At 42.2% G+C, this 13,487-nt stretch overlaps 1 protein-coding gene across 7 annotated transcripts in view; it reads left to right on the forward strand.

The window, feature by feature from the left end:
* rau (RA domain-containing protein rau) overlaps window positions 1-13,487 on the forward strand; it is a 278,997-nt gene that overhangs the window by 195,886 nt on the left and 69,624 nt on the right. The window contains exon 1 of one of the 7 annotated variants that reach the window (XM_086989738.1): window positions 10,232-10,334. The exons of the other annotated variants lie outside the window; for them this stretch is intronic. Coding sequence (XP_086845864.1) covers window positions 10,248-10,334 — 87 coding nt within the window. The 5' untranslated portion in view covers window positions 10,232-10,247. Of the gene's footprint in view, window positions 1-10,231; window positions 10,335-13,487 lie in introns of those variants that run through there. 7 annotated transcript variants of the gene reach the window in all.

Below are 13,487 nucleotides of genomic sequence, written 5' to 3' on the forward strand. Positions count from 1 at the left end.
TCGTTTGTCGCTCGCGCTCACGCTGGGGTACGCAAAGCGTCGGCGGAAACAGCGGCTGCAGTGTCTAGAAAGGATCTTCACGGCTGACGTAAAGTGTGGGGACGTATCTAGTTTTGAAAGCAATGGCCAAGCATCTGGTTATTAGGAAGAACACAAGCAAATGTATTGGCTTGTTTACGACTAAATTATATACAAATGCGTACGATGTAGACCAGTTACGGTGTTGACAAAATATCATAGATCAAGCTTTACTATTCATTCATATATATTAGATATTCAGTCATCAGCAGAATCACGCTATGACAATGACGTGGTAGTACAGGACAGAGTTACTAGTTGGGCCAATGTTGTTGCGTAGGCGTTGCCCGGAACAAGCATATATGAATGGAGCAATCTGTATTCAATAATGGTAGCAGTATTAGTAACATTAGTGGAAGGATTTCTGATTATCCAGATATGACTTCGCTAACGGGTTGATCCGATAGAGGGGCACAGAGACACGGATCAATACAGAAGAACAATTGGTAACTACATTCGTATCGGACAGCAGAAATCAACATAGTTGCCACTACGGTACAAAACATCTATTTTATTGAGTGTGTCACACGCATCTCGTACCACTGGCAGGTTGGCATTAGAAGCGAGAAATTTCTATTAAATCTATTTGAACTTAATCTGTGGGTTTTTTTTTTCGTTTCTTCTGCTCATTAGCATTCTTACTATAGCGTTTTCTGCCACGCTCCTACAGTCATTACGTTTAAATTTGAATACGTATGTCTACATGAGGAAACGTTCTGTAAAAGTCAAGCATTTTTTCAGCGTGTATTCCAACCGAAACGCCGCTTCAATGTTATGAAAAACTCTGTACAAACAATAACAATAACAACAACAACTGAGAGCTATTCGTGTTTTGCGCAGAGTAACGCAGAAGAATGGCTATAGCAATATAAAAGATTATAAAAAACAGAAAATGAGCCTGATTTGAAGTAAGAAAAAAGCCAGGTTCAAGTTGAACATTTGCATTCGCTTTTCCCTAATCGAAAACTGCCCGACCTTTCATACGAAATAGGCTAGACGAACACAAATCGTGCCGTACGGACACCTGACGTCTGCAAATACGTGAATGGTATGAAGCATTATCATAGGTTACTTTTCTTGACATTTACTTAACTGCAAATCTATTTTTTCGTCGATTTATGATGTCTACAGCCAGATAATCGTAGAATTCAAGTCGAGCCCAGTTATTTATTAAGGAACGGCGCATGTGGGCAGCGCCTCTCATACGAACGGTAGAGAAATCTACGCATACATTTCTATAATTTCGAACAAATCGCATATACAGTATGATTCTCTTCTACCACGGTCGCCATTATTGGAATAGTACGATGTAAAATTAATTATCACTGACGGTGGCAGATGTAGGCTAGAAAAGAGGTAAGACCTCCCTGTACACCAGCGTAGCCGCCTCTATGTATCTCGTGTTGTTGCCAATGGCGACGAAATGAGCGGGATATTGTTTTGCGATTTACCCTATGCAAGACAAAATTCATCGGATTTGCACATTGGTACTTGCCATATTTGCTCCCTACTATCGTCTTCGATCGCGTGGAACACTTCTTGGATTCCTCAGTATTTTCTTCTCATTTTGTACGCACAGATAGCTTGAGATTACAGCTGCCGCCTTATCCCACGGGGGTTCGTGTGGGACGTGTCAGAAGTTGATAGGCAGAAAAATCTCGAGCAAATATCAAGATAGATCAGCTTACAGATATCGATGTTGTTCCCGGTTGTACTATTTTTCAAGTATATTTTTGCAGGTTTAGCGCTGTTAGATGAGTAGAAGAAAGAAAGGGTTTCAAAGGGTTACCTGCCATTAACATGGACTGTGTGCTTGCAGCTATTTCTGATGAGGGCAACCTGGCTGACGCCAACACGTCGATCGTTAGGCGACGCTCAGAGAAGCAGATCAGGCAAACAAGACAACCTTTCGGCCATAGATCGGGAACAAGAGGTTTGTTAAGCAAAAGGATAGCAGCGACCTTGACCATTGGTGGCTGCCAGCCAGCCGATATGGCTGGCCACTTTAGCATATCGCTGGATATCATCGGGAGCTGGGGGTATTGGAAAAAGGGGTGGTGGCATAGTCTGTGCTGTTGAAGCAGAAAGAAATACACCAAAAGCCGTTACCAGACAAAAAATATGCAGACAAAGAGATACACCACTCCACTTAGTACCACAGCTTGTTCAAGCTATCGCCTCGGTTATGGGCCCAGCGACAGCAGTTCCTCCCTGTCGTTTCATTTTGAGTGGGCGTAGTGTTGGTTTGCTAAGTCAAGGAAACTGTCTCAGAAGCGTGTCATTTTGCGGAAAGGGGCACAATGGTTGTTTGGTACATCTGTCCATTTCTACCACGACAATGCCTATCGTGATCGAGAGGGGATAGCCGTGCGGAAAAGAAAAGGTCGCATCAGCACAAGTGAATTGCTAAATGTTCCGTGCAGGAAGACTTTTTTCTATTACTTGTTTTCGCTTTTCCACTTGTCATCTCGTTCTGAATGCGGAAATTATTAGTAACACCTACAATTTGATCGTTTAGGTAAGTGAATTTTTCATAGCATCGACTTGTGTGTAAATGATTCAGGACGTGACTAAAAGGAATAGAGCGGATGACCTTGCGCGCCCAAGAAGCGTCTTGATGCCGCTAATTAAATCGTTTAAATTACTCCTCGTCCGGGACGTCATTCTTGGCCTTAAAGTTGACTCGTTATCTGGTCATTGCAGTACTCTGAATATCAAATTCAGTAATAGTGCGTTTATAATACTAGACAACGAATATTTTCCGAGCCCTAAAGGCAGGTCTGGCTCATTGTATTGTTGACTGATCAATGATCTATATTGTAAATGACGAGCTTCTACTTCTACAACTCGTTCGAAAGGTAGGCTTTCGGCCTGCTAGACGTCATTCAGACTATTGTTGTAAATCACCGAGTTGGTTACAGTTTTTCCTCTCGAGGCTACGTAGTAAAAGATAGCTGAGCTGGTATTTCAACAGAAGATGGAACTATGATGAAAAAACATTTGAACGAGAACAATGCAAACATTTTCCAACTCTCACTGAATTTCAAATTTACATTTGGCTCTTCACCAACGACAAAACGGCGGAGCTCATTTTATGGCGACGACGACGACCCAGTAGCGAAGCAAAATCAATAACTATCCTAATTTGAAGACTCGCGCTGACGTAAATCGGCAGCTATAGGTATGTATTTGCCGACTGGGTAGCGTTACCAACTTTTACACTGCAAAACTTGTTATGATTCTTCGTACGAGAAGCTCCCGCACGAGAAGCTCCTGCTTGGCAATAGCGTCATCGCTTCTTACCATTATTAAAAATGCCACACTACTTTACCAATAATAACGACGCTTTTGTCAAGCTAAGTGCCGAACAGAGGTAAGGGGGGAAAAGGTCAACGCTTACTAGAAAAGCTTACCGACCCCGCCATAGACTCATCCTAGATATCGTTGCTTTCTAGATTTGTTTGCGCTTGGCAAAAAAAGCATTGCGTTTTTGTCGAACTGTATCATGTTTCGGTAAAATGCTTAATCTCGCTCTTTCGACGCTTGCTTTCGAGCTAATGTTACAACGGTTCGGATGTTGCTGCTCCAATCGCCAGTAAGTGATCACCTGCGATACTTCTTTTTGATGTCAAATATCTATTTGCAGTCATGACCGCTATGTCGGTGTTGATTCTGGCCAAAGGGGCGCCACACTGTTATTGTCCTTGGAATTACTGATATCTGGAACCTCTGCATAGGCCGTATGCAAATGCGTCGCTAGCTCCTCCGCCGATAACTCCATTGTTGGCTATCTGTTCTGAGGGTAAACCGTTACGTGTCAAAAAATTTTCCCATGAACAGTCTATATATGGACAGACAACGATCTGTTGTCAATTCACACCGCGCAGATCGTCTATTTCGTCATAAACTTTAATTGTTGATCGCTATGACCCCCATCTCATAGATGCAGTGCTAGCATGCAAATATTACATGCTGTTACCACTGCGCTCGCTGTCATGGCTGACCACTGACTCTAACGATGCTAGAGACGCCTACGTAAGAAGCTGTTGGCAAAGAAAGACTACGAAGGATTGCATGATATTGCTGCCTTGGAGCGCTTTGATTTTTCCGCTAGAGGCTGGATTCCTAATGATAGCTTGTTGCGTGTGCTTCATTCACAGGTTCAGATTCAAATAATACTCAAATCGATTAATAACACGCATCGAAGTTGTGGTCAGATCACCATACACAAAGCGGGCTCGTTTATTGAAGAACAGTCACTTATTTACTACTACAGTAACAAAAACCATGTGCTACTATAGCTACTGTAGAGTCTCACGTAATCAATGAACCGCAAACTGCACCGCAAACACATGTACGTAAAGCATGAAAACATACGAATAAGACGATATTTATTATTTACACGATTTTTTTAAAATGATGGGATTTTGATTGCAGTGATTGAATACCACAAAAACTCAATCTCTATTGAGTAATTGACAATTTTTTTCATCTTTAAAAGCTATTGAGCACATCACCGAAGTGCAGATTATCTTTGCCAGCATAAATTCAAAATGGATGTACATTGTAGATAAGCTGGATCTGCTAAACGGATTATTTATCAAGTCGGTAGAATGTGCATTCATGTAAGTAAAAATTAAGTTTAAGGTAACTATAACTAGAAGTGGATTTGATTTACATTATAGAATCCAGAATCTGATTCGAACTCTAAGCACGTTTGACAGTTATATAGGACAGGAGTACATGTGTAGAAACTCGTGGCCTGTTCTGATCAATACCTTCAGGGTTCAATTTCAAAAAAACCGCGTTAAAGGCGTGTGCAGTCTACTCATGTAGGACTACGATATCGTTTTTGTTTCGCTTTTATCGGTTTGTTGACAATGTACATGTCCACGCCCTGTAAAAATCGAAGCTGACAGACGTTTAGATAGAACAAAAAGATACTCTAAAAAAGATGTTCGTTATAAACGTACGCTTACGCTATCCTATTAACGATTTTGATAATGATTTGAATAAGGCTTTCTAGCTTACTTTGCTTCGTCCCTAAACATGATCTTTGCTGCTATGAACTAAAGAGGTTTGCCAATATTTATCCACGAACCTCGAACTTCGGGCACGAAGTAACCAAGGAGAAGGCTTGCCCCAGAAGACGGTTCCGATGACACGTCAAAGATATGGTTACATTACAGGAATGTCTGGCGGCAAGCAAGCGGCCCTTCGGAGCATTATCGTTTTTGAAGACAAGAAAAAATGTAGCGACAGAAGAAGACAACTAATCTAGACAATTTGTCTTCACACAGCTTATTATTAACATGCTCGGCAAACGCGCTTTGTTCTTGCCCTTGGCGTTACTAGTATCCGAAGTGCGTTGTGAACATCCCCTGTCCTTTGTTTTAATGGCGTCTTATTGGCTTTTCTCCTCGCGGTTGAGACCTGTCGTAACTTTGCTAATCAGAATATCTTGACTAATCATTTCTGACTGATTGAGGTGGCTCAGCTCGTCGAGGCATAGAACTAGCAATTGAGTGACTGAGTGACGAAGCCTGTTTAGGACGACTTTGACCCAGCAACAGAGCCAGATCGGTGTACGTACAGTTAGTTCTAGCGATAATCGATAAGCATTTTGCAGCTCCCAGCAACCATTCCTGATTGAACGTGAGATTGCCAGAAAATGCCGAGAGGACATCATTACTGCAGCCTAAACATCAGAACCAACAAGCAACGCCACCGTGTGCGACAGTTCGGACCTTCCGACACACGCTCAAAGCTTATCATCAATAATAATCATATCAGTAGCAGCTAACTGACCAGCTGTTGGTCAAGAACAATGAGGTATTTGTTTTCAACGGGGTCAATATTCTACGGTTATCGCTTAAAGAAGCGCTGTTATTGACATCGAATACCACCCGTTCTCGTACTTGTGTGGGGGGTAGAAGCAGCAATGTCGATGACCGTCCGCATTCCGCCGCCTAATACTTAGGGCGCCGGCGGCCGACTTTCGGCAACGACACCAGCAGTAGTAAGTCTGAAAGCGTTTGCTATATCAATTCACATGCTAAGTATTGGCCTCCCGTCCCGGACCTTTCCACTCGTCTGCGTTACACAACAAAGCTCCCTTTTTCGTTGTTAAGTTGTTTTTGCGTTCTCGTTTCTATCCGGACGAATAGGCCGAAGCTCGTGACAAAGGCAACTTGCAGAGAGAGACTACTCTGTCGGCGCAGGTATTAATTAGTATATTTCCACACAAAGAAATACCCGTGGGCTGATTCCCAAGCATGTGTCCTGCCTAAGTCTACACGCGTGGATAATTAGATCGGTGTTGAACGGTTCACGGCCACATTGTAGGGTAACTTCAAGTTCCGGATTCTATGGTAACACTTCACCATTGAAAAACCGGAGACTGATTTAATGTTAGAAAATAAATAAATCTATTTGAATTGTTTGTGTTTGTCATCGTTATTTCACTTTAGCAAATCGTTGACGAAAACAATCAGTGTTCCAGCCTGGCTACGTTGATCATAAATCGAGCTTGTCGGCACCACAACAGACCTTGGCTGACAATTTTCTGTAATCCGTACTTCGATTGACACCTTAGATTGTAGCAAGCTACAATGCAGTGTGACATAATTACTATTCGTTTGTGTATCATTTGAAATAGAACGTCAGCCTGAAAAAGCCAGCACTACAAGTGATTGCTTTTCATTCTAGCCTTCAATTGAACTCTATTCTACCTGAGTTTTGTTTCGTCAACTCAGACCGGTCGCCAGTGGCAGAAAATTCCGATTTTATCTGTTGAAACATCCCCTACCTGCCTATTATTTCAACAGTGTTTTTAATTAGTGCAGATGCTCACGAGCAAAGTGACGATAACTTTGTATTTACTTTTCCTACCGTACTGTCTTTACGGAAAACTACATAAAAACGTTTGTGCATTACTGGGCCAAATGTGGAACTCCACCGTCGTAAACGCGCTTTTCATCACGCAATGGTGTTCGACAATCTGCCAAGGATAGTTTAACAAATGATAGAGTCTGCTACAAAATTGTTCTTTCACTTTTCGAAATACTGCTTTGGCTTGCTCAAACTGATATTTCATAGTATATGTCGTACAACTTACTGGCGGCACACTTTGAGCTTTCCTTTCAATTGCATCATATGAAAATTTAAACTTCTCTTGGTTCTCTTGTTTCCCGCCATCACAGGAAGAAACAAAGTGCGCGCGTCGCCATTGTCTGCGGCACTCGTATAATTTTTTCTAAAGCTAACTTAAATGTTTGCGCTCTCATAAGCTTTATTAATATACTTTTCTTTAAACTCAGGACGAATTTCGAAGTACATAACTACTTCCCTTACGAATTCCACATCACCAAAAACTGACAACAACAGAGAGAACACTGCTTGACTAGAACGAATATCTGTCAATTTTTTTAGACTGCGCCCACAACATTATTACATGTATTGCTATCTACAACGACCGCCACTGCTAATTCTATATATCTTAGAGAAATATCATTCTGTTGTGTATTTCTGGGTTGTGAGCTGACCGGGTCAGTATGGTTGCTGGGTTTCTAGCACGCTCTGGCGTCCTGAGAATGTTCTGCATCTGTTCTCATCCACCGGGAGAGATATCGTTCGTGGTGTTTATTCGGGGCGCGAAACAGGCAGGTTGTAGGGATGAAGCGATATGGACTGCGCAACGTGACCGAAATTAGTTGCGTGTGCCCGACTTATTTTGGTGGTCGACTTACGGCACTCCGTAACCGGTTCCCGGTGCGACGGTCCTATAGAGAGGGGCCGCCCTATGATAGTTGCGGGCTAGTCATAAGGTCGTAAAGCTGATAATAATGAATGATTATAGATATAGGTGATAACTGTAGCGTAACCCTATTTGAGGGTGAAACAATAGGACTGTGTGGGGGTGCGGCTATTGCAGTTCTTTTTGTATTGGTTGTCTTTGTTCTACTCTGACAGTGTATAGATAGATGTGTCTTGTGCGTTTTTTTCCGAATACAGTGTCCGAACTCGAGCCAGATCGGTAGTATGGGGTAAATAACATGTGATTTCCATTACCATTATTACTAATTACCAGTAGTGAGGTGCATGGGGGTGATGGTGCTTAAATGTAAAAAAATGCTGGGTAAGTCTGATAGCTGAGTGAAGTTCAGGGCGTTGTTTGTGTGGGATCTGACTAAAATGGATGATGCCACAAAATATAAGAATAGTTATTATTATAGTAAGCTAAAGTACAATCATTATTTGATTACCATAATCATCAGTCCGTCACACTATAAAATTTCGTTTAGCTAAGAAAAATTGCAAGAAAATATAAGAGAAACAATATAAGCCTCATTGGCTGACTCTGCCAAAACCATAAGATGTACTGCTGCAAACTGTGTTCATAGAAAAAAATCGATGATCCTGTAGGTGAAAGTTTTCACTGTTATTGCTAATAGTCGTTGTTGTAAAGCCCGTAAGCGCGGTCCATAATTAATTCTGTTGTTTTCTATCTCGCTGCGCTTCCTCATGGCCTGTAAACGGAAGGCTTCAACTGGACAGTATCCAGTGGTAATTAAAAAATAATAGTAATGATAAGAAGACGTGACGATTGGCAAATGACTGTCTGGTATGGACCAAGATAACACTAACAGCCATCCCGTTTGCCCTGCAGAACAAACTGTCGAAGGCGTCTGAGATATAAAGTCTTCACTACCTACAGCTACGATTTATTATACAATATTTGACAGCATTGGATATCTGACTTTTATACTGTATAGTGTGCCGAGAGTTATTTTACCCAAAATGAAAATCCTTACCCATTCACTGCAGCTCTCGTCCATCCTCGTCGTGAGCCCTCCTTCTACAAACGAACTGACGAATTAAAGGACGCGTTGAGTATGTGTCATCGCGATTCCACAAACGCCGCCCGTCGACCCATAAATAAAATTTCACTTCCTATTTTGGCATCGCGTGACGCAGCGTGTATTGTCGGAACCTGTCAGACTTCAGAGAATTCTAACCGGCTAGTGCGTTCAAGTGACTATCGTTAGTAATACGCTTCTATCTGATCGCACTACCGTCACAGCGTGGCTCACGCAAATTGATGATACATCTTTGCCATATTTTTATCGTTGTCGGCATTTATTTGCTACGATAACGAGAACGAAAAATGCTACAATAACGAGATTGACACGATCAAAAGCATTGGCAATATCCATACGTAAAGCACCAAACGGTAAAGCTGTCGGGGATGAAAACGTTCCCAGTTATTTATATTCTGCTTTCCAATTTCATATATATGCCTTCTTTTTCTTCATTTTGCCTGTGCAGTATCAGCCAACCGTCATCCGGCTGGAGACCGCAAACCGTATGTGCGTGCTTCCGTTACTTCGTTTGTCATCGCGTCTGATTTGCTCGTTTTCGGTGCCTCGCCCTTTTGCGTGTTCTATGCACGCTCGTACCACGAACTAGGAACGAACGCAGACACACTCCCTAAATGGTGTTGGGAATTTATTCTATTATTGAAGTGTTGTTACTCCAACGATTTGACTATTGCTATAGGAATTCGGACGGCGGTATAGAGTATGATTATGTGCTGCTATTATTTCCCTATGACCGTGATGAGTCTGTCATGTGTCCCACGCAAGTCCTCGGGTCGTTTCACAACGGCGTCATCACAGAAGGACTGTGGCCATTCTAGTTAGCAGACGAGTACACATCATTATAAATAACATTGGCTTTCCTCCAAGGGTCGTATCGGCCAGACAGGAACAACCTTACGAATGTCTCTATATCTTATTTGTTATGGAGAGAATAGAAATAGTTGTGCACATGGCGTAAGCTACACTCTATATATTTGAATCTGGCTTTAGTTTAGTTTTAGCGCTGGGTTTACTGTTTCTGGTGAGAAACATGCACAAACTTCAATTGTTAGAGTTGTGGCAGATATGTAAACTTGTCTTTCGGATCAATGAGGAAAGTGTATTCTAAATCCTTTTTAGTGATAACTGAATGTGAGTTTTTTGCGTGAATTTGATGCTGATCCTGCTTCAGTGGAGTCATGATGCTGCTGAATCAAGTGATTACTATCAGTGCTTTACCTTCGTTCAGAGGAAGCTAGCTAGCCCTGGATTAAGCCGGTAAATTGCTGTTGGTCTTCACGAACTTCAAAGATGTCACTGTGCGACAGTGCTAATACTACCGCTATTGACTTTATCTGCGGTCCCTTACGGAATCAAAGATGTCTTCTGGTTGGTGAGGTTGGTAGTAACGCACATTTTCAAAGCTGTGGCATATAGAAAACAACGTCTAATTGTGAACCCGTTTAGTATATTAGCAACATCTGATTATGAATATATTCTGCACATATTGTTTATATCATATATAAAAGATTTTTTCCCAAATACTGGTTGTCAAGTCGGTGCTAAAGCGTTCGGCACCAAAATTGTGTGCATTAATAGCTTAGACATTGATAGGGTCGTGTCGGATTTTCCATTTCTGCAAAGTCCGTTTTAGAACAGATCGAAACACTACAAATATAATGAATGCAAAACATTTCATTCATGAGTTGACAAATTAAAAAAAAAAGTGATTAAAATAAGGAGCCTAATGTAGCTGTTTATAGCCGGATCGTGCTTGGCCAAAGATATCGATGACGCGCTATGCTACTTCCACATGTACACTCTTCAACATTTGTGCCTCTACAGCTGTACACAGATAAGTGTAAATTGCGTTCTCTTGAAGCGGCCGTTATTATCACTACTATTAGCGACAGTGTCAACCTCTTTTATAGTTTTACTGTTGTATAGTTCATGTTTCGTCGATTTTCCGCCGTGAATTGCGCTAACTGAGCTTAAAAACAGGCCAGTGGCGCTTAGTCGCAAGCCGACATGACAAATAGAAAGCCGAACTATAACGGCGAGCCGGTATGAATCTTTCAGATTGATTTTCGGGAGGAGGCCCACTAATATTACTCCTATTTTTGCTTGAAATGCCTGCGATACCGGCAAATTGCGACGCTCGTGTTACAATAACTGGGCCGCTTGATCGACGTTACGATCGCCGCCGATGCCAACGCTGTACCTTAAACTAGTTGCTTCTGATGGAAAAGCACCAGAGTACGAACGTCGCTCGCATCCATCAATAAACAAGCACCCGTTTCTTCCTTCCGACTCTGTGTCCGTACGTACGTCACATTATCCGCCTAGGCGTCGTGTACACTTCTGCTGTGTTATCAATGTAAAGCTCTCTACTGGAATCGAAACGTCTACAGGGCGGGCATTTCAGCTTCAAACTACTGTTTGGTTATTGGCTAATGTTTTTGCGGGTGCGACGCACAGAACAGCAGAAGGTAGGCGGTTCTAATGGGAAACTCCATGATTGACCTTGTGTAGTGCGCTGCTATCGCACGTGGTTTTTATCTCCCAATTTGAATAGACGGATCACTGTTGTTGTTGTTGTTGTTTACGCGAGCATAAGGATCAGTGATAGGCTCTGCGTCAGCAAAAAATCATCGCCACGTGAACTGTAGGCCAAATCCATAAGCGGTTCTGTTGTGTCGTCTAATGCCCGATCGAGGTATTATAGTCGGCCAGTTACCGGTTTCCTGCTGGTCACGACACGATTCTTTCAGTAGAAAGAACAGGGAATAAGTGTAGTCGGAAGGTGCCGTACCAATACCATTAAAGTGGATATCAATCAGCTACAACAGCACTGATGCTGCCGGCGGAGCTCGTGATGACCATGCTGAAAGTAATGATGATTATATCTATAATGATATCTTGTGCAAAGCAGGGCACTGGATGATTGTTCATTTGCTGCCATGCAGGTGTCTGTAAAAGTCGCCACCGCCTCCTTCTCGTGTCGGGTCTGCCTCGTCATTTTTTTAGTAGGTGAAATCACTTCCAAAAAAAAAATCAAGTTCTGGGCCATTTGCAGCTTCTCGATCGCTATTCCTTTTGCTCGGGATCTTTATCCGTGTGATCGTTACTGCTCGGCCTCCGTTAAATGGATACGAACCTATAAATACTGTGGTGCTACCGCATGACGTACATTGTGCCCCCATAGAAGATTTTATCGGTTTCACCTATTTCTAACTAATTACTTATGGCAGACAGATAGACACAACAAGTCACGTGTAAATTCACGTTTGTAGCTGCTGCTGCCGCCGCCGCCGTTATCTTGCCCCTGTTGGGAGTGATGTGACCAGCACTTGGGCGTACAGCGACCATAATCTTTGAATTGTTTCTACGCCAAAGACCAGAAGACTAATAATACGAGTAACAATAACGATAAAAAAGAAGACGTGTCCGTCGTGAGCGTAGCTACCATTACTCTGGTCTCTTGTCTTGCCCGGTAACGTTAGCAAGCCAGTAGCTACCAGAGGCCATAGCGACTCGATAAATCATTTAATCCTTCGAAGCGGTATTCACAGCATATATATTTCAGTGCCTTTACGCACTTCACATTTATATGCACTTCCGTCGTACGTGAACAGATCCACTATATGTCGTGCGTGCGTGCGTGTGTGTGTGTGTGTGTATCTATGTGTTCATAGACCGTTAATTTATTAGTAGGTAAATTTGAAGTTTATGACGAGTCATTAGCCAAAGGTACTCGTGGATATAAAAAATTTCCGAACAATTCATGTAGCCCGAAGTAAGACGTAGTCAATTACAGAATTGGGCTGTGTTCGTGGGCTAAAATCATGACCCCCATCATTGGTCGCTTATCCTAACGCTGAATTGATCACCATTCCCCAGAGTTCATTTTTCAACAATTGCAAACGGCTGTATGACATCTTCATGACAACAGCAGGTAACAGTAGTTTCATAGAATGAAAAGAAAACATGTTTCTTGTCATGGCTGCATTTGTTGTGATCGTAAGTGTAGGGGTGGCGTCTGAGTTTTCTTTGCGGCGCGTGTATAACTGTCAAAAAGTTTCAACAGTGGAAAATGATCGCGCTTATTTCTTGTTTATATTCCTTTGCCCAATACAATCAACGATTTAGAATACGAATCTACTATCAGAGCCATATTTCTGTCAAAAACACTAACCACTTTGACACCAATGTATAGTCCTATGCGCATCAATTTAAGGCTCATTGCTGATGAAGCAAAGATGGATACTCTGCTAATCACATACGCACATAGCACGGACAAATATCGTATACTAAAACAAACGTGACTTATGCAGACGAAAAGAATCTGCAATTTCTCTAGTAAAAGTGGCAATGTAAAAGCGAACGGCAGTAGCTGTGATACTAAATCAGAATCAGTTTTACTGGTCGCAAACGCAGTCTTCAGCGTAATCATTGCGGAACTGAACATTTCCTAATGGGTTGACTAGACTCGTCATCGGAGTTGATGCCAACTGCAGCGTACAACTCTGGGGCAAAATCCTCCAAAAGTAG

This window comes from Varroa destructor, unplaced genomic scaffold, assembly GCF_002443255.2.
Source record: "Varroa destructor unplaced genomic scaffold, Vdes_3.0 BEIS01000005.1, whole genome shotgun sequence".
Lineage (NCBI taxonomy): Eukaryota > Metazoa > Arthropoda > Arachnida > Mesostigmata > Varroidae > Varroa > Varroa destructor.